The sequence below is a fragment of the Melanotaenia boesemani genome, chromosome 23 (assembly GCF_017639745.1).
Source record: "Melanotaenia boesemani isolate fMelBoe1 chromosome 23, fMelBoe1.pri, whole genome shotgun sequence".
Lineage (NCBI taxonomy): Eukaryota > Metazoa > Chordata > Actinopteri > Atheriniformes > Melanotaeniidae > Melanotaenia > Melanotaenia boesemani.
Genome location: NC_055704.1, coordinates 25800013 through 25822115, shown reverse-complemented (window position 1 = coordinate 25822115; position 22103 = coordinate 25800013). Strand labels below are relative to the sequence as shown.

Below are 22103 nucleotides of genomic sequence, written 5' to 3'. Positions count from 1 at the left end.
CTGGTGAAAACTTCTTCCTGCCTTCTCGCCTTCACGATTTAAACAGTTAAATACGCAACAACTGTTCGACATGGCTTTAATTTCCTCTGTAAAGATGAACACATAAGCTACTTCACTTCATTTGTTTAGTTTGTTTTTAATTTGTTTATTCTTTTAAAATTGTTTATTGTTTTTAAACTGTTTTAAAAACAATGAACAATTTTTTTTTTATTATATTTCATCATATTATTTATTTCCCTGTCGATTCTTGTATTTTTATGTGTTGCTTTGTGCATTTATGTACAGCACTTTGTTTCAGCTGCGGTTGTTTTAAAGGGCTTTACAAATAAAGTTGAGTTGAGTTGAGTTCAGCTGCGTTTTCTGCACTTCGGAAGCAGTTTTGCGCATGTGTGAGTGACGTATGCATAAATTATGTAAAGGGTCCATTCTGTAAGCTCAAACACTCCAGTACTGGAGTTATGGGAAATACTTGAAGACATATTTCAGTTTGATATTTTTACATTTTTCAGTCCAACCATTCAAGTTCTGAATTTGAAAGGTAGTTTTAGGACATTTATGTGTCTGTTGTGTAACTGTGACACTTCATTTTCACAGGGGCTCTGTTGGATGGGACAGCTACCAGTCCTGATGTGACCATGTCTGCTCAAAGCTCAGCAGCTTTTTCCATGTCTTGCTGGTTGTAAGTGTCAAGATGATGATGATCACTCATGGAAAAGGCAAGCAGATGGGCACAAGTGGGTATGCATGCAAACGTAGAACCAGTGCACACCCACATGTGCACACACAAATAGAGTATACATCAATATGTACATTTATCTACAAGTATCATCACTGAACTTCAAACTTGGAAGGTTTGTAAATTCAGGCAGCCCTATTTTCCCATTTTGAAGTTTTCTTATGTTTTCCGTACTGCACAGACATTCCTCTATTTTTTATCTTTGTTCTTTTTTTTTATCAGCTCAGTATCTCTCCCTGTTTGCTTTTTTACATAACCTTATTTTTTAAGATGCAACTCCCAGTAATTGAATTTTCACAACCTTTTTTTTTTATCTGCACCTGTGTCAACTCTGCACAACGCATCTCGATGCAACTGGTTTCAGCTGAAATACTATAAAGTGCTACAACTGGATATTGAGGGAAATTGGAAAACTAATGATAAATTGATGAAAAGTCATTTTAAAATGCACTTTTTCAATCTCACAAACCTCTTTTGCAAACACAAACATCTATGCATGGATAACTCACACTTCCACACACACACACACGCACGCACACACACACACACACACACACATTGACATACAAACATCCAAACAGGCGACTCATACTTCAGTGCCAACTGTACTTATCTGGCTGACCTAATATTTTTGTACTGGCAGAGGAGAAGATGTTTGAATGTCTTTTTAAAAGTGACATTGCACAGGGCGTAGCAGGCTGGGTTGATGGTGCTATTGATGTAACACAGCCAGTAACCAATAGTCCATACTGTGTTGGGGATACAGCTGGAGCAAAAGGTGTTAATAAGCACCATTACATTATATGGAGTCCAGGTGGCTACGAAAGCTACCAGGATGGCCATTATGGTGCGGGTAACTTTCTTCTCCCGTGATGGTGCTCCTTTCTTTTTCTTATTTGGAGGTTGTTTAGTCATCTTCACGATCTTCCTTGCTACATGGTTTTGCCGCTCTGAGGTCGGGACAATTTCAACTGTGGCATTTGATGGTGTGTAGTAGTCACCTTTTGGTGACTTAGTCTTGATCTTGATGCAGGTCAGTTTGGAGCCCCCTGCCTTGGCTCGCTGACGTGGGATTTGACTTGTCTCAGCACTGGAGTTGGCTGTGGACGGTGCTGGTTCCTCATCCTTCTGATTGGAAGCAGCCACACTGCCAGATGTTGAGTCATTGGAGCTCTCTTTCTCCTCTGCTGCCTCTCCTGCAGCGCAGTTCTCCCTGGTCAGATCTTCACCTTCGGTTTCCCCATCAGCGGTGGTGGAGGAAGGTCCTTTGCCATTCTGCAGTTTCCCATCATGCTGGCAGGCTCCATCATCAGCGCTCTGGTTCTGGGAATGTCCTGCGTCCTCCCCCGGTACATTGTTGTTGTTGGGTTTGGGTGTGCTATTTCTCCTCTGGCCGGACGACAGAGCTTCTGGGTTGGCTCCTGATGGCTTGCGGTTATCCTTCTTCACACGGCTCTTACTCGCTCTGGAGATCTGCCAGTATAGCTGGATCATAATGATGACAGGCAGGTAAAAGGCGGCAATGGCTGTACCAAAAGTCACAGCAGCATTGGAAAAGAACTGGATATAGCACTCCTTTTCAGGCACTGTCCGCCCACCAACAATGAACTGCCAGAATAGAATAGCTGGTGCCCAGAGGATAAATGAAAGGACCCAGGCAGCAGCAATCATCATCCCCGCCATTTTGGTGGTCCTTTTTACAGGGTAGCTGAGGGGCTTAGTGACACAGAAGTATCTGTCAAAACTGATGATGAGAAGATTCATGACAGATGCATTGCTGACTACATAGTCCAAGGCTAACCACAAGTCACACACCACCGGCCCCAGTGGCCAGTAGCCGATTACTATGTAAACTGTGTACAAGTTCATAGAGCATAGTCCAATAATTAGGTCAGCACATGCAAGGCTGAATAAAAAATAATTGTTGACAGTTTGAAGGTTCCTATTAACTTTGATGGAAAGCATGACCAGGATATTGCCAATAACTGTGACCAAACTGAGGGAACCAGCCACCAACACGATGAACACCACCTCCACAGTCTTGTAGGCGCTTTCACTTTCTTCCACAACTTCTGTCTCATTGCCTTCAGAGGCATTCCAGTATGTGAAATTAAGTGCATCCATGGCATTTGGTCTTTTGTTGCCACCTCCTACTCAGATGGAACCTACAAGAGAACAAAAGAGAAGAGATATTTTTAATAAGGTGCAAAAGATGACTGTGACAGCTTCAGCATTTTAGTCATCTAAAGAATTTTGGATGGCATAAACAGCAGAACTATGCTGTTAGCCCTCCTGTGTGGAAAACCATGTCAGTTTCAGCCATTCAAAGCAGATACAGTTCAACATGCAAACATTAACACATAATGGTGTATGTGCAAAATATAATTATAATCCAGATAGAGATAACCAAAATAGATATACTGGATGCTTCATCAAACCATCAGTATTAGCATCACACGCTTTTTTGTTTTGATCCTGCTTTCAGCTCATCTAATTTATCAAATAACAGGAGCATTTTTGGCATGTACACTAATTACTGTAGCTAAGTAATTAGAGGCACAGATTTCTGGCACATACATTTTTCATAATCAGAGCATAAATAACACCTCACTATTAGACACCTGTTCTGTTATGGAGTGAAAAAATACCAAGTTGCTAGAAATGAAATATAGTTATGTGAAACAGAAATGAGGTTCTTTGAGTTCTAAGGTTTTAGTTTCTGTATCTGAGGATGATTAAAAAATCATATGAATTATAGGTAAGGTCTAAAGATCAGGTAAAATAGAAAAACAACCTCAGTTTATATGTTACTGTCTCATTATTTACTGAACAAGAATGAACTAGAAGCATTTCATTATTCAGTAGCTAGCAGCTTCAGCAGAAATCTTTTTCTGTATGATGTTCTCTGTTTTTTACTCTGTTGCTGAAGATTTTTCACCCATTGTTCAATAAACTCCTTTGGGTCATTAAGGTTTGCAGGTATTTGGTTAAGCACAACTCTCCTAGGGTCCCACTGCATTTAAATCAAGCTGAACTGGACTTTTGACTGAAGCATTGCAGCACATTGATTCTTTTCTTTTTCAGCCATTCTTTTATAGATTTGCTGCTGGGCTGGTGATCATTGTCCTGCTGTATGACCTAGTTTTTTACAAATGGCCTCACATTTGACTCCGATGAAGGAACCAAAAGCATTGTCCTTTCTCTTGTTCCTCTGTAATTTTTCTACTCACAGAACTGGAAAAAGACTTAACATCTTAAAACCACCAAAGATGATAGAGGCATGTGTGATTGATTCAGAAAAGAGAGAAAATGTATGTTTTCCACGTAATATCAGGCCACTCAAACCTCACCTCAACCTAACCGTGTTTACTGTGTTAATATCATCAGGTTCAGCTGTTCAATTTCCTAACACAAATATCTAACCAGCCAATCACATGGTAGTAACTCAATGCATTTATTCATGTAGGCATGGTGAAAATGACTTGCTGAAGTTCAAACTGAGCATCAGAATAAAGAGGAAAGGGAATTTAAGAGACTTTGAACATGGCATGGTTGTTGGTCTGAGTATTTACTTGGATTTTCACTCACAACCATCTCCAAGGGTTTTCCAGAAAGTGGTCTGAAGATGAAAAAATATCCAGAGCAACAGTTGTCTGGACCAGAATGTCTGGTTGATGTCAGAAGTCAGAGGAGAATGGGCAGACTGGTTGGAGATGATAGAAAGACAACAGGAAGTCCAGTCAGCACTGGTACCAAGGACTGGTCTGCTGGTCTAATGAGTCTCCATTTCAGCGCCACTTTCAGATGCTAGGCTGACAGATGCTTTTTTTTTTTTACTAGAATTATTTCTATGAGCTGATCGAAGCTTTAAGTTAGTAAAATATATTCCCAATACCAGTATACATGTGTGACCACCATGAAACAAATACAGACGTATTAACCAATAACACAGTTACTGTATTTCAAACTTAACATACTCAGGTGAAGAAGTGTCCTCTGGATCACAACTGGTCAGGGGGGAAACATCTGGTAGACAGAAATTCACTGTCTGATATGGTTCCTCTGTGTTTAGAAGGAAGAATGGTTCTCACAGGGGGAACGGATCTTGATGGGAAAACTGGCCTCGTCACTGGTTTTTTCCCCAGTAAAGCCAGCTCATAGAGACTCCCCACTGACTTTTAGACCAGTTTTACCACGACTGAAAGCCGGTATTCACAGGGACTGAGGCAGATGTATTTTAGCAGAAACTACTGCTATGCTGTCCATGGTAACCATGGTAACGAGCAACAATGTCTAACAAACCAAATGAAAAAAGTTAGCTTTAGGCTTTGGGCTCATTTAGGCGGCACTGTTGGCTTACTTATCGAGGAGAAAGCTGGAAACTTCAGCATCCCTTTTAAAATCTTTCTCCTTCTTGAGCTGCTTGTGCATGGTCCTGCATTTTTGTGAATAATAATTTAACAGATTTTCCAACTTGTGGTCGTAAGCTTTTCTTGTTTATCTTTTCCTCCCGCGTCTCAATCACTGTGCGCTGGCTTGCAGGTAAAACACGTAGTTGGTGCTATTTGTCCCTTGCCAGCGGCTGTAGTAGTTTTAAGATGGCAGACCGTCATGGTGGTGCCCTACCGGCTTATCCGTCATATGTATGAACAAATCTGAAATTCTTTGCTTAAAATAATTTGTCAGATCATTAGCAGAGGTCCTAATACACCAATGATAACACATGTATACATGCAGACATTGATTTCGGGCAGCAAACAACAGAAAATGTTACTCAATGTCCCTTTAAAGAAAAGAAAGACGAGAGGGGGAAACAGCTCTCTTGTTTAGGAAACATAAGGAAAAGCTTGGGAGAGGTTGATTTATTTCTTTAAAAACCTGATTCTTCACCAGTGATAAGCTTGTTATTGTTCTGGTACCTTAGGTGATTCAGCTTTCTAAATAGATTTAGCATTCCTTCAAAGGTTTTACCACTTTGTTTTTGCAATATCAGAACCTGATTCCAGAAGATTTGTTAATATTTAGGGCATGTCCACACTGTTTTAGCCTCCTACCCTCAAAACTCACACTACACAATCCAAACACTGTCATGAGCTTAACTAAACTCGACCTAGCCTCTGGCTCTAAAGTCATATGAGCTAAAAACAACTACTTCCAAGGAGTCAAAAAATGGCTGAATGTTCTCAATAATACACTGTAACACCTTCATACTTCATCATATGCAGCTACTAACTGCATATTTATATGCAAAGATGAAAAATCCTGTTGATAACATCTGTGCCAGCACAATTTTGGCTGTGTCTGCCATTACCATGTAAACAAAGGAGTTTACAAGTGACCCTGATAGTGATCCTACAGGCAAACTGCGTGTGAAAACCTCCATCATGATAAAAATCAGCCTGAAAACTTATTGAAGCCAAAGTTGATCATGCTATGTGTGACAGCTGTTTTCACCAAGACTGCCATTTTGACATGATGTCTTTAACTACTGAGCCTGACAGCTGAGTAACTAGTGAACATTCACTTATCTGCTGTGCCAGAAATCCCTAATCATTGCATTAGGCATGGAGCTAAGCTAGCCTAATCCCGTGAGATGTTTAAGTCCAATGATTTACATTCAAAAACACTAACAATACAAATGGGACACACTTGTGGATCACTTGAGCTGTGTGGATTAGTGAAGTAAAGTGGATCAGTCTGGATGGTCATAGCACAGTGGAGGCAGTTTACTCCCTTAGCTGCTCTTCGTCCACCTCCAGCTGCCATAAGCCTTGTCCCACACCTGAAATCTCTACCACAACTCAGCAAAAGCTGCCCCGCATAGTGTCGACTAAGGATGCTCAAATCCTTTTAAGCTCAACGTGAACAGCCATTGATTTCCCAGCAAAAAAGGTCTGCAGGGAGTCCAGACTTGGTTCAAACCTTCCCTTTACACACTTAGTCATGTTGATATGAACATTGTGCAGTAGAATCTCCTGATTCCACGCAAAGCCACTTCATTTAATCTCAGCTGAAAGTTTCCATTCTGATCAGAAGAAAAAGAAGAAAAGCATCTTCACTTTAGGTTTGACTGGTACAAAACAGTAGTACTGACACCTGCTGAGCAGCAGTGCAATTGTCATCACCTGGTGAGAGCAGCAGCAGCACATCAATCACAAAGCGTACCTGCAGCTCTCAGCACAACTGCAGTCGGTGGCTTTTGCATCTGACAGAGCACAATCATTATTCCAAGAGAGATGAATGTTCAGCCTTTTTCCTCATTCATCTGATCATGTTCCTAATGGATTACATTTAAAATTATACACACAGTTTATTAGAATTTTATCTTGAATATCCTCTCAAACTATTTCCTGCAAAACCCACTGAAGTTGAGTTGGTTGATTTCAGTAATCCTAAATTTGCCCTTTTTGTCTGGAATAAAAAAATGGTGACAAGTCAGTGGCTGCCATGGGAGGATGTGAATAAATGAGCTTGAGTACTGTTCTGTTCACTGTTAGGTATTCCTGGAGTTGGCTCACTAGAGCTGAAAATTGCTTATGCCCTCTGGGAAACAAAGAAGGCCAACCTCACTATTTTTCCCTCAACTTCTGTCTTTACTCTGTCATTTGTGGTGGACTCCAGGATGGTCACATGACCACATGATAGTGGCAAAATAAGAGACAGCTGCTACATGTTTGGCTGGATTACAATAATTTCTTGCCTTTTTAACTGAAACTAAATAGCCAGACAGGTCACTGGTTTTATGTGACATCTAATGTCGAACTACAAATGTGGCTTGAAGCACAGACACAGGAAACTGTTCCCAATGTGGCAGCTGTGGAGTTGAACTTAAACTGATGCATGTGACTGCATCCTAGAGTCCAGATTCAGAGCCCCTGTCCATCTATGAGCACCGATCGCAGGTAAAACCTAGAACACTGGCTTCCTGCTGTCAATGATTACGTGCATTTTCATCACTGGCCCTCTGCATGGGAGTGCACAGGGTCTTCATTTACTTGCTGTTGGAATAGAAGCATGAGTGGACTGCAAAACCAGTCATTGCTGCAGTATAGCTGCTCCACGGGGGTTGCACATCCTTTTAAGTGGTTGTTCCAGTATTTCATTGATGCAAAAAAATAAATAAATAAATAAAAAATACAGATGATCTGCCCCAGCTTGTCAGGGATCCAAAAAAGAAAAATACAAGCACAGATCTCAGATTTCTAGCAAATGAATGTGCATTATAGGTAAATACAGTATGTAAATATTTCCTTTCACCATGACAATCATTGGAGTATTTTTGGATTGTCTTGTGAGGTTAAGTCCCAGCTTAGGAAAATATTGGTTCATTTTATCCTCAGTGTGTATAAACTGCTCTCCATCAGGGTTGTCATTCAGACAAAGACCGGATGTAAACAGAGACGCTGAAATGTGCAGTAATATTTGGAAAACTGCTCAGCAGGAAATGAAAGCTGTTCTGATAACCATCAAAGCTCAGACAGTCTATGCATCAAACCAACGGTGCATCTTTGTATTCTGACAAAACACGGCTGAACAATCTAAATCTTAAGCTGAAGCATGACTAAAAATGTGTATTAATTTCCTCAAGCTTTCTTCTTTGTCTTAAGAAGTATCAGACGGTGAGTCCTACATATTGAGAGACGTTTGTAGAGATTTTGTTTAAATATTTGAACTGCAAATGATTTTAGTCATTTACTGGGTGTAGGATCATGTTGAACCAGATGTGCCTTTAAACTTGCTACAAAATTGAGATGCTCTTGTGTCATCTTAGATTGATTCCTACCCAGAAACAAAATGTCATTCCTCCAGTAAACTCAACAAAAACCCTCCAGTATGTCAGCCTGGGAGGAGATTCAGGGAGATACCACCTCATGAAAGTACCAGATCAGAATAAGAGACTTCTGTCATCTTGAAGAGAGGTAATCTGACTTAAAAGACAAGCCTGATTTCCATCTGGAGGACATCATTTTGTCTACTTCCATCCAGTTTTATGTATATCATCTCCAATCCGTATTCATACAAGGTGCAGAACACAAGCTAGCATTTATCATCGGATTGTGCACTTTAATGGACAAAGTTGTCTGAAAATCATTCCAAAATGTATTTATACTGAGGAATTGTTCTACGTTTGATTTCCATTAAAAAAAAAACATGAATCATGAGGAAATTTATCACCACTGAAACCAGGAAATTCCAGCAAAATGCTTCCATCTACTTGTATTTCTAAGATGTTCCAAAGGGCCCAAGCAGACAACGACACTTCTCATGAGTGGTTAAATCTCAGCTGTTATATTCCTGCTCTATCAACACCCATTTATTCTCTGGTGTGCAGGATATCAGTCTGTAAAATGATTCCAAAAGTTAATTACAAAGTCTCATAAAAGCAGAGATGACTGGTGGTTAAGAGTAATAGAAGTGGGAATCGTGTGTTCAGAGACGAAGACCACTCTGGTTAGACTGATTTTCTTTCACTTTCTGCTTTTTTCTGTTGTAATGCTTTCTCAGTGGATTTACCCAAACAGCTCAATTTACGTTAAAATTTTACCAGAGGTGGGATGTGGATCATCATAGATGTGATTAACTTTTGATATTGATCGATCAGGGTCTGGATCCGGGGATCGAGGTTTATTTTAGATTCTGTGTTGCCTCAAACCGAACGAAAAGTTCCATCTCCAGTTTGTGAACCCTGTTCCTCTTAACGATTGGATGAAAACAGAGCTGCTTTGCTTTCTCTAAAAACCAGAGGGCTCACATGATAACATCATTGATTTCTGAATGACTCAGACCTTTGCCTGTTAACTTAAAGAAGAAGTTTGTGATGTGCTGAGTTGCATGCAATTGCAACTTGGGATATTTGCTGATTTCTGTTGCAAACTAAAGCTGGAAAAGAGTTCAAGCTAACTCTATCTTGATCCACCCCTAGGACACTTGCCTTGTCATTGGGAGTAGTAAGCACAAGCTCAACAACACAATTCCCAGAGTCACAAAGATACACAAGCACATAGGAGGACTGCGATTTGCTAATGAAGTGTTAAATCTTTATAAAATAACTTCCCAGTGGCCTCGCTTCAAAGGTTAGACAATAGCATTCTACTCGAGAGGACGTAATTAGAGGTAAAACCTCTCCTGTGCAGGTGCAACAAAGCCACTAAAAGCCAGACCTCTCTGGTGGTGCTTGTGTCAAGTGGATTTGAAGCAAGAGACATTAATGGAGAGTTAACAAGCAGGAAATGACATTCAAGCAGGTGGAAAAAAAACAAACAAAACAAAACAAAACAAAACAAGCTTTAGTCTGCAAGATTCCAAGTAGAGCCTGTAGGCGGCCATGTGTCACCGTGCACTGTGCAGGGAATAATACCACAATATACCCAAGAAAAGTCATGTCTTTGTCCATGTATGTTGATTAAAGTTTAGGAGAAAAGTGTATGAATATAAATCTTAGCTTCTGTTTTAATCTTTCACAGAGTCAAAGAAAGTGAAAATCAAGCGACTTCCTCTTCCTGTCTGTTGATGAATTGTCTTGTATCATGACAGCTAGATGCTCACAATTCCTTCTGACCTTTAGATGCTGCTTCATAGAAATTATTTTCATTTTGATTTACAGCTAATTGCCTTCAGCACTCTAGGAATGTCATTTTAAGGTGCCCCCCATCCAGATGCCCTTCACTTCTTTAGAAAAAACTGGGAGATCTGTCCATTGATACTCCAGCTACTTTGCAATGGCAGCCTCCACACCATCGTTGAAAAATGACAGTGTCACATTCGACCTCTGCCGCTCTGCAAGGCAGCTCAACCACTCGTTCTCTGGGACTTTCTACCCCCAAATTTCTGCTAGATAAACATGCCTTCAAGTGTGTTTTTGGCTGTCAGTGGAATATAGATCAAACCAGCTTGTGAGAGTCAACTTAGTTTTGAACAGATACAGCTCAGTGGAAAGATCATATACAGTTTTAACAGCAGCAGGCAGTTCAGAAGCCATGAGCCTTCAGGGATGCAAAAAAAGAAGAAAAAAAAGGAGCTCAGCTTATAATTAATGAACAATGTCCTCAAGCTAGCTGGGAAGGTAAGAGGGACGAGTCAATTTTCTCCTGTCATACAGAGAGTCTGCAGCAGCTTCATGACTTGATAAACACCGTCATGCTACCTACTCAAACGCGTGCTACCTCGCCTGCACTTCACATTTAACATTTTATTTTATACACATGATTTTCCTCGACCCTGCGCCAGATATCCTTTGTTGATTTGGCTTTAATTAGTAGTTTCCCATATTCTCTCAACTGCTTCTCAAGAGAAGAGCTGAAAGCTGTGAACTCACCTAGAGTTTAATTAGCATGGCTTAGCGTAGGTTCTATCATATGTGTTTCTAGTTTCAGCAGAAATATCTGCAGTTAAATCTGCAACCTTGACCTAAACATATCACCATCACGTCACAACTGCTTTTCCCTCATGTTAATTTTCCCAGCCTGTCTTTTAGCTGATACATGACAAATGTTTTTCTCTGGGCAGCAAGGACGTTTGCAGCAGCCCTGAAACATGCCATAATCAACAGGCAGAGGTGTTAACCAACATCTGGCAGACGAGTCATTTTTCTGCTCAGATGCTTCAGAACAATGCCAGTACAACAGGCTGCACATTGTTGTGAGTTTTCAGCCATGCAAATAGTGCAATATTCTAGGAATAATGTCCAGCCATCTCAGTGTGCATTATTCTTTCCATGCCATAAACGCAGAAATCCTTTGAGCTTGAATAAGTGTATTGACATTTCCATTTCTTCTCCCATAAAATGAGCCCACTTTTGATTATCTAATCTGTGTCTCATGCTGGCAAAAATAGAACATCAATGACTGTTCTTGCACAATGCAGTGCAAGCCTTCCTCTGTGGCTTATCTTTGGCAGTTGAGGCTCTGATTCACATTAGTCTAGGAATATGGTACCACGGCTTATCTTAGCTTGTCCAAAAATGTCATTATGCACAACATTATGTGGCAATATTGCATCTCACTTTATTGTTTCTATTTAGTAAGATTGTCTCTCAAGTCATGCACCCCCCAATGAGAATGAAAAAATTGCCTGTATTGCCTCTGGGACCCCCCCCCCCCCCCCCCTTTCTGTTCTTACTTCATGTTGTGCCTGACAATGAGTTGGTCTGCATCTCTCCTGGCAGTTTTTGCTTCATTACTGATTTCACATAGAGCATAAACATGAATGCACTCTTCCCGATCTTTGCTGGGAAGAGTGGGAAAACACTGAGACCCCCTGACCAGAATGTTTACATAGTTCAGTGATCGCAAATGTGCACAGGAGATTTTAATTTACTGGATGCTTTACAGTGCTCATGTGTCTGATTTCCTGTCTGGCCCTATCCAGAGCCCTCAATATACTCTGAGTCGCGACACTTCATTGACTCCTGTGTACAAAAAATGGCGCCGCACTACTGTAAACATTCAATAGCTCCAAACACCAGATCAGACTTTCTCTTTTCACCTACATTTACTCATCCATTTCCTTTGTGTTTTTCGTCTTTATAATAATTATTTCTGTCCTGTGTTTTACTTGTGCAGCACTTTGGTCACCCATGTGTTGTATTTTTAAAGTGCTATATAAATAAATGTGGTATGGTATGGTTTGGTATGATATGGTATGGCATCCAGTCACTTGACGCCCAGCTGCTGGTATACAGGAGATGTCTGATCAGCTGTGTGTAGCATGAAGTAGTGGTTAGCCTAGCTCATTATAGACCAGAGATGGGTCTGACAAACATGTTCTTGATCGCTGAAAAATGTCTGACATTTGCCGTTTTTTTTTGGTTGTTCCAATCGTTCAACTTATGAAAATGGTCAAGGTTACTTCAGAGCTCCTAGTGAAGCCATAAAGTAGGGTGAGCAAGCAAAACATTATACAATAAGACGTAAAATGTAAGAAGGGATTAAATGGATCAAAATTAGCAGTTACCTTTAACCAAGTTACTAAATCTCATTACTTCAGGTGGTTAGGGTCTTTCTCTATTAGCTTCGATCATGTTGAGGCTAAACTAAAGCTCATGGTGGGATAAAAGCAGTAGCTGCTTTCTTATTCTACTTGTCAAGATTATGGTTGCTAAGCAACATGTCAGTTGAGCTAATTTAACTTAAGCAAATTTTTTTGCTTCATTCACCAGCATGTCGTTGCCATGAATCTAGGCCATGATAGAGTAAAACAGCCGATCATGGTTTGTTTACACCAAACACAGGGAGCAACAGCACTATAAATACAATAAAAAGCGTACTTACAGGAGAATGCGGGTCTTAATCCCAACGATTTCACTCATCAAGACACCAACAAGCTATAGACTTTTCAACTTTTAAATGCTTTTATGTGTTTAACACATAGAAGCCTGTCTGAAGCAGCAGATAGGTTAAGATATCAGGGAACTGAACTTATGGATATCTCTTCAATTCAGAGCTTAAATCTTTACTGGATAACGTACAAGGATCTATGTCAACATATAGCTCGAAGATGTTAATGTATCTAGTGAAAGAAATCACATCTAAACTGAAAATACTCAGGCCTCTTGCTTGTTTCTTGCACAGCATTAGCCTTTTTGGTTTGTTTGCCCATCACTTCATGCACTGTTGGTACAGGAGCCTACTACAGTAAAGTCATATGAATGAATACCAGCAATGTATAGAAATTATGCTCCTTGGTTTTCCTAGTGAGCTGCACAGTGGTGTGGTGGTTAGCAACATAGCCTCACAACAAGAGGGTTGCTGGTTTGGACATCAGCAGGCTCCTTTATTGTGGAGTTTGATTGTTGTTCCTGTATATGTGTAGGTTCTGTCCGGGTACTCTGGCTTCCTCACGTAGCCCACAAATATGCCTGTTAGGTTGATTGCCATTTCTAATTTCTCTGTGAGTGGTTGTTTGTCTCTTGGTCCTGTGATGGACAACCTGTCTAGGGTGTACCCTGCCTCTCACCTTGTAGCAGCTAGGATAGGCTCCATCTCCCCCATGACCCTGTGTTAGAATCTACAACAGTAGACAGTGGATGGATGGGTTTTCATCGTTCTCTTTCTGATTCTCTGATGTCTGTGTAGGTGGCACTGGGTATTTCCCAGCATCCCCTGTTTGACCAAACTAGCTCCATGTGGGATTTATATGTGGACTTGTGGATATTCTGCTCTGTATCGCTTATGTTTTGTTCTTTTGCTAACATCTTTGGTTGTCAACCTGCCAACTGTAAGCTTTTGGGTCGTCTTCAAATTAACATATTGTTAGATTTTAAATAAATGTAAATTCTGAGTCACATTTCAGATCTTTTAAGCTTCATTAAATGGTGATTTGTTTCTCTAAACTTCTTATGTTGTTTAAATCCAATGGATGATCCAGTATCTCATCAAAAATCCAAAACACAAACTTGTTAATTAAACCTATTTTTCTGGTCTTCTCAGGAAAAACTCAGGACTACTTGGAAGAACTATATACTAAGTTACTCAAACTAGCTCGACCACTATCTATCCATAGGTGCCATTTACAGAATGATAACATAACAACATGAGTGATGAGTCCAGTACCTTTAATAACGTTTAAACAACTTCATTTATTATTATTATTATTATTATTATTATTATTATTATTATTATTATTATCATTATTATTATTATTACTATTTTGGTTTTGTTTGCTAATGACTGTACTTTTTCCTCAAATAACTTTTCATGCCAGGAAGTTGCTGGTAATAAAATGTTCCTAATCTGTTAACTTAAGTAAAGCATCAGTTTCTTCCAATGCCATGGTAATTTAAAGGAAAGGGATGGGGAAAACCAACTTTAATTTTGATGTGTTGAAGAGTTTAAGACAGCATGTGAATAGATTAGAAATAAATTACAGTGGGCAAAGTGAGCTGCAAACAAATGGAAAGGTCATCTCTCATTAATGTGGTGTGATGGCCCTTCTGAATAATGAGTTCTTGTTATACAAGTGAACTCAGACTCTGCAGTCAGTGGTTCTGAACGTGCCACTGGCTCTTAATGTTGACTGACATTATGACCACACATTATAACTCAGGATGATGAGCAATTATAATTAACTGTCACTAAACTAAGGTTAGTCAGAGGAACATAATGCCACTAATGTCACTCTTAAAAGTTTAACTGCTACTCAAAGGGTGAAAGGACATAAACTGTAGACAGAATTCAGATGTTGAAGACAAGTTGAGGAAGAAGTGATGTTACATAAATCCATGCTGTAGTTTTAAAGAGAGATAATGTTTAATACTTATAAAGCTGCAAACATCTGAATGCTTTGTGTGTCTCAGACTGTTGCTGGAGATGTCTAATGGGTAGATCATTCTGCGTTCATCACTGATCACGTAACTTGAACATTGGTGACGTTCATAGGTGGCAAAAAGATAAGCACAGCAGGTGTAATGATACCCGGCTCGGCCACTACAGCTAGCTTTTCATGTAAAAAAATAAAAATAAATAATGGTACAGCCATGTTGTGCCTTTGGATGTTCCAATCGACATCCAAAGAAAGGGATTTTGTGTTTCAGACTGCCTGCTGACCCTGAATGAACAAATTTAATTACCAAAAATTTTGGTTGGATGTCCATTTTGACTGTGTGAATTTCCTAATCAAATAAAGGGGGAGGGAACTCCATTTTTGAAAGTCTACTTTAATCTCAGCTAAAAAGGAAGAGATATTTACTAAACAAATAGATTTAAAGGATCTGGCTATGTCAACCCCAATATACCTAAACCCAGAAGGACTCAATTTGAAAAGAATATCAGATTGGGAGAGCTGCACTGCTCCTTTGTTGACAGGATAACATTCACTCTTGGTCACATTAACTTTGTGCCCTATGAAAGAATGAAACAATAGCAGGGCATGTCCTTGCTATGTTTGTGACATATAGCAACAAGTCATCGGCATACAACAATAGTTTGAACTCTGTATGAGTCCTGGTAATGTAAATAAAACTGAGAAAGGATCTCAGATAAATAGGCAAGAACTCTATTGCGAGTGCAAACAAAAAGGGAGATGGGGACAACTCTGTCTACAACCTCTGGTGGATTAAACATTACTAGTGGCATTATTGGCACAAGGGAGTGTATAATAAAGGCATATCAATGTTTTAAAACTTTCACCAAAACCAAATTTAGCCAGCACCAGGAATAGATAATTCCATTAAATCACAAGTGCTCTGCCTCATTAGTTATGATAAGATCCAGCTGAGTTTGTACAACCACACGACACTTTGAAAGATTGCTAGATGGGGTAGTTGCTAGTTGTTGGTCTAATGATTTTAAATCGAATGAAAGCTTCTGAATATTTGACATCCTTAATTTTCATATGTGTGCAGAATATGAAATTATCTGACCTTGTAAGTAGGTTTTAAGGATGCCTACAGCAGGTAGAACTTAGGTGCATGCACATTTACTAGTAGGACAGGCACATGGAGAACCCAAAACTGTCAAATACCTGCTGTCTTTTTTGAAAATCGAAAATGGGACAGATTTATCAATCAAGATGGGAACACCTCTGGCCTTAGAACACTTCAACAACCAGGGACCCTTCAGTCTAACTTATTCATTGTTGCTCATGTGGGGTCTCCTGCAAAAGAACAATGTCAGCATCTTCCACTACTCCATCCCCAAACGACAGGGTACTGCGCACTGGTAACTTTATTTGTATTGGGTTGGACCCTATTTTTTCCTTCTGAACTGCCTTAATTCCTGGTGTGATAGATGGAAGCAGGTGGTGGAAACCTTACTCAGAGGTTTTCTCCATATCGACATGACAGCATCACACAGTTGCTGCAGGTTTGTCGGCAGCATCCATGATGAGAATCTCCCGTTCCACCACATCCCAAAGCTGCTCTACTGGACTGAGATCTGGTGGCTGTGGAGGCCGTTGGAGTCCAGTGAACTCATCGTCATGTTCTAGAAAGCAGGTGGAGATGATCTGAGCTTTGTGACATGGTGCATTATCCTGCTGGAAGTAGCATCAGAAGATGCTCCACTGTGGTCATAAAGGGATGGACATGGTCAGCAACAATACTCAGGTAGGCTGTGCTGGTTAAACCAGGCCACGTTGGTACTAAGGGGCCCAAAGTGGGCCAAGAAAATCTCCCCCCACCATTACACCAGCAGCAGCCTGTGCTGGTTAAACCAGGACACGTTGGTACTAAGGGGCCCAAAGTGGGCCAAGAAAATCTCCCCCCACCATTACACCAGCAGCAGCCTGAAGCGTTGATCCAAGGCAGGATGGATCCATGTTTTCATGATGTTTCCAGCAGATTCTGAGCCGAGCATCTGAATGTGGAGCTGAAATGGAGACTCATCAGACCAGCAACGTTTCTCCATCTTCTATTGTCCAGTGTTGGTGAGTGTGTGTGAATTGTAGCCTCAGTTTCCTGTTCTTAGCTGGCAGGAGGCACCCGGTGTGTCTTCTGCTGCTGTAGTTCATCTGCTTCAAGGGTGGACGTGTTGTGTGTTCATAGGCAAGGCAAGTTAATTTGTTTAACACATTTCATGTACAAGACAATTCAAAGTGATGCTATTCGGCACACCTTGGTTGAAACCAGTGCTGATTTGACTTCCTGTTGCGTTTCCATCATCTCATACCAGTCTGCCAATTCTCACTGGATATTTTCTCGTTTTTAGACCACTCTACTTAAACCCTAGAGATGGTTGTGTGTGAAAATCCAAGTTGATCAATGGTTTCTGAAACACTTTCTGTCATGATCTTGGGTTTTATAGGTCAGTAGTTTTGTTGTAGGTTTTGTAGATTTTCCATCACGTCATGTTTGGTTTCCTGTTTTATTTTTGTAGTTCTTTCCCTTGTTAGTTCTGTTTTGCTTCCTGTCATTAGTGCACCTGGTTTGATTTAGCTGATTCACTTCACCTGCTTCTTATGAGTCCTCAGTGTATTTATACCCCTTGCATTTAGTTTCCTTTTTCAGATCCTTGTGGTTTTCCCTGTCATTTTGTTCCTATAATACTAGATTTTGGATTAAATTATTTGTTCCTGCATTCTGTTCGCCTCCTGCCTCTGAGTCCTGCATTTGGGTCCTCACCTATGCCGGACCATGACACTTTCTGCATCATTGTCCGCAGTTCATGACATTTCCACGCAGGCCTCTAAGTCAAACACTCTGATTACATTTAAATGAAGTATTTTGTCTCGTTTTGCCAAACTTACACTCATTTGCTTTTTCACCTTCACTCAAGTGTATTCAGTCATGGTACTAACTACGTTCCTCAACGCATATTTAGGTTTACACAATCTTCTTGACATTTTCTTCTCAAGGATAGGATTGAAGTCCACCTCTGAACATGACGGTGCTCTTTTACCCACACTGAATCAGCATGCTTGCCTAGGCGCTGTTAATCGCTCCGCCAGCATCGCTGTCACCCTGCTACTGTCCTGTCTTTGCTACTCTGTATGCGTCCTGCCTGTATCACACCAGCACCATCCCCAGATAGAAAGCTGTGGTGCTCATTAAGATAGGGGAAGATAGCAAAAATGGAAAAAAGGCGGGGAAGGCGAGGGGACGAGATAAAGCTTGTGCCTGTTGGATTTGTTCCACTCCATTGTTTCTGTATTTCACTGCCCACCCCTCCTCCACCCTACGCTCCATCTTTCTCCTGTGATTCACCACTTAAACGATAAAAAAGCTGTGCTGTGTTGCCCTTGGACAGGTTGCTCTGTTTACAGTACTTGTATTTTTCTCGCATTATAGTATTTCCTTTACATACAAACATACATTGATCTGATGGAGCAGACAGCGCTTTGATGCAGTAGAACACGGTAAAATTCTGGTTTCTTGTGTTAATTAAAAGCAGCACCCAAACCAAAAGCCATGAAACTAGAACAAACTGTCATTTTCAGCGGAGCGTTGTGGGACTTGCGGTCCGAGAACTACTGATGTATGAAGGCCCTCTGACGTTCAGATGCAGGGGGAATCTATCTTACGCTTGTAGAAGAAGCAACTTCAGCTGTGTCAGATAAGACAGGGTTGCAGAGTGCCAGAGCCAGTCACAAGTGGCCATCAGCATCCTTGGCAGTAATCTGCGTACTGAAGCCTCGTGGTGTCGCTAAAAATAAAGCTGACAGATGCTAATCCATGGAAGTCAACCCTGATCCACGTAAGAGATGTACCACGACCAAAACATAGTGTTCAAACTTGACAGCCTGTCAAACTGTGTTGTTATGGCGACAGGCAAGCAATTTTAACAAGATCCACTTATGTGGGTTTCCTGATTTGATTAGCATGTCACTGCCTCTCATTTATGTGCTGATGAAAAGGGATTAGGGGTGGCGTAATGTTATCCCAGACTGGCAAGTTTCCTCTTTTTTTTTTGTTCACCTCAATGTCCTCAGTAGAGATTTTACATAATTTCTGATACTGTTATTCTAATTTAAAGCCAAACCCTTAGAGAAGCCACCAAGCTTCTTTTAAGATAAAAAAAAAAAAAATCAATTCTTCAAAGTGTACATGGTGTGTAATAAATAAACTGCTCCACTCCTGCATTGCCCTGAGAAGCTTTCCTAACTGGAACAACCTTTCATAACGGTGGCTGCTTATAAAACAATAATTAATGATCAGAGGGGTTTGGTTTCTGAAAAAAAGAAGAAAAGAATACATAACCAGCTCTGCTGGCATGTGGTCAGCAGCCTGTTGATGTTACAGGAGGAGAATGCTTCAGGCATTTCAAAAGTCAGCTAATAGGTCTTATAACAGGATTGAGCATAATGACAAGAACTGTTCTCAATGCTCCAGTTTTGCACAATATTTTTTAAATATGTGGCACTTATATGACCTTAAAATTTTGGCGCCCAAGACACTGTTGTGATATTAATGTGGTGAGAAAAGTGAAAAAATGTTTTGCAAAAGATGTTTGAAAAAAAGGTGGCAGCTACGTAATTAGCCCTTCCTTGTCTGTCCACCCCTTACATTCAGTATTTCATTCCCCTGTGCCCCGACTGACGGGTTTATTTTTCTCAGAAGGCATACCACTGGACTTTTATTCTTAAAAAGAAAATAAATAAATAAATAAAAACATTCCCTCTGCCATTAAAATGCAGCTAATTGGTGTTTCTCATTTGCAGTGCACCCAAACCAGTTTTATCAAAGCATTCTGCCTGCAGCCAATAAAACGCCCTTAGCTAGACATTCATTAGCAGACCTGACACTGATGATGGCTATTTAGTTGGCATTAGTGTATGACAAAAAACACAAAAAAAAGTCACCCCGAGGAAATTTTCTGTCATGTCTGACTTAGTGAATTAGTTCATTTGGATATCATTTTGCCTGCAGCCAGAATCTATTGAAAAGGACATTGTTTCAAGCCATTTTCACCAATATGGACATCTATCAATGGCTGTGGTATTTCACACTTGCATAATGACTTGAAACCATTTAAAATGTTAAGATGTTGTGTGCCATTTAGGTAAACTTCTGCTAAAACAGCTGCCTTTGAATGCAGCAGTTTGAATCTAATTGGTCTTTGTAAATTGCATTTTGCCTTTCAGCTTTCAGTGAATAATTATCCACATTAGCTGCTTTAGTAAAGCTGACAGCTAAATAACAATAAGCCATGATGTTACCATGAACTTAACAGAAATTGTAGTGTTCTAAGTTCGACCATTATGTTTTCTGACAACAAAATTGATCTTTAGAAAAACTCATTCTTGTTGGATTAAAAAATATATTAAGAATGGAGTTTATTCACGATTCAGAACTTTTTTCTTTGACCCGTTTGTCTTTGACTTAACTTGAAGATGAAGTTCTCAATTTCAAATAAGGAAAAATCAAAGAAAACACCAGAAGTTGGATTTCTTTCTCTGTTACTGAACAAGTTCTCTCTAAATGAAGCTTTTAATAATAAAGTTTCTTCATTATTAGTTGCAATGATGCAACAATTTCTCTTCAGTGGTTCAACCAGTGTAACATTACTCTGCAGCAAAGTGGTTAAATGTACAGTCTGGACTCTCTCAAAATGGTCCAAAATGGCTTGTATAATATACATGTTAATATAACAGGTTTCTAAAATGTCCGTCATTCAGTAGTTCTTTAAGCCCTGAATGAACTCTGTTTATTTATTTCTGAATGTTGAGGGCTTTGGCAGTCTGAAATTGTGCTGTGTTCCTCTGATGCGTATGGGAGGCGTGTCCGGTGGTTAGTCGGTGCAGCTGAAGTGAATCGGGCTCATTTCTACCTTGCCTGCTTAAATACTTCAGGCTGCTCTTCATTCAGTGCTGAATTGTTGCTGAATCTATGTGGTACACCAGCTGCTACAGCATTTAACACAGTTACCCTGTTATGATTGTCCCTGCCTGGGAGCCAATGTTGACTACTGTAACCAATCTGCCCACTCACTACTCCATCTGGACCCCTGAACTTCCAAAAAAATCTTTAGCTCTGGTCAAGTCTTCTTTTAACTGTGAGATGCAGCTAACTGTCCTGCAGCTACATGTAGGACATCAAAGCATGAACAGATACAATCATTAACTTAAAGACCAAAACAGTCACCAAATGTGCAGCACCAATCACAACATGCTCTGTAGCTTGAATGGCTAAGTCCGTCCATGTGGTTTTAATTTGATTGCACAGATCAGTGTACTCCTACTGGCAATTTAATCAGTTTATTACCATGAAAATCCTCCATGGCTGCAACAGAAAACTTTTTAGTTATCTAAGGTGGAGCAAAAGAGATAAAACATCTGGAAGGGATTTTAGAAACCCCTTCATTAATAATAAATGCAAAAAAAGGTTTTTCTTTTTTTCCTCCTCTCTGTCAAGCTTTGCCTTTTCGCAGCATAATGGGCTAAATCTGACCCCAAAACTAAAAGAAGTCTTTTCAGTTTCAGAGTGACAATGATACACTCAGAAACTCCAGTGAGTTCACTTCACGTTTCTCTGCCATGGCCTATAATTTACAGGAAAGAGGCTCATTCTGATCCCCTTTGTTGTAATTTGATTCAGATGACTACCAGTCACACACAGAAAAGGATAATTGGCCTGAGTAAAAGGGCGAGAATATTCTCGTCTCCAAAGAATAGATTCAAATCTGTCTCAGCTCGTCATTATTCTGCAATCATGATGTCAGTCAAACTGAAAAGGTGAGAGCAGAGAAGCGGCAGCGCCATCCAAAAAATGTCCACGATGACGAGGAAGGCAACATATTCAAGCCACAAGGAGAGATTTAGCTTTAATTCCTTCATTTGAAAAAGAAACTAATCCTATTTCAGTGTGATTCAATCTTCATTTACTTAATATTCACTCGTACTTTGTGTCAACAGTTTCAATGATCTTTACGTAGACTAACAATAAGTTCTAAGAACATGGAGGCTATGCTGTGGTTTAATTGGGTCATTGCTGCAG

The 22103-nt window shown here is 40.1% G+C and overlaps 1 protein-coding gene across 1 annotated transcript in view; it reads right to left on the bottom strand.

The window, feature by feature from the left end:
- Positions 1 to 1345: 1345 nt before the first annotated feature.
- Positions 1346 to 22103, bottom strand: part of chrm2a (cholinergic receptor, muscarinic 2a) — a 63462-nt gene continuing 42704 nt past the window's right edge. The window contains exon 3 of the mRNA XM_041977433.1: positions 1346 to 2901. Within this exon, the coding sequence (XP_041833367.1) occupies positions 1346 to 2860 (1515 nt within the window). The 5' untranslated portion in view covers positions 2861 to 2901. The remainder of the gene's footprint in view (positions 2902 to 22103) is intronic.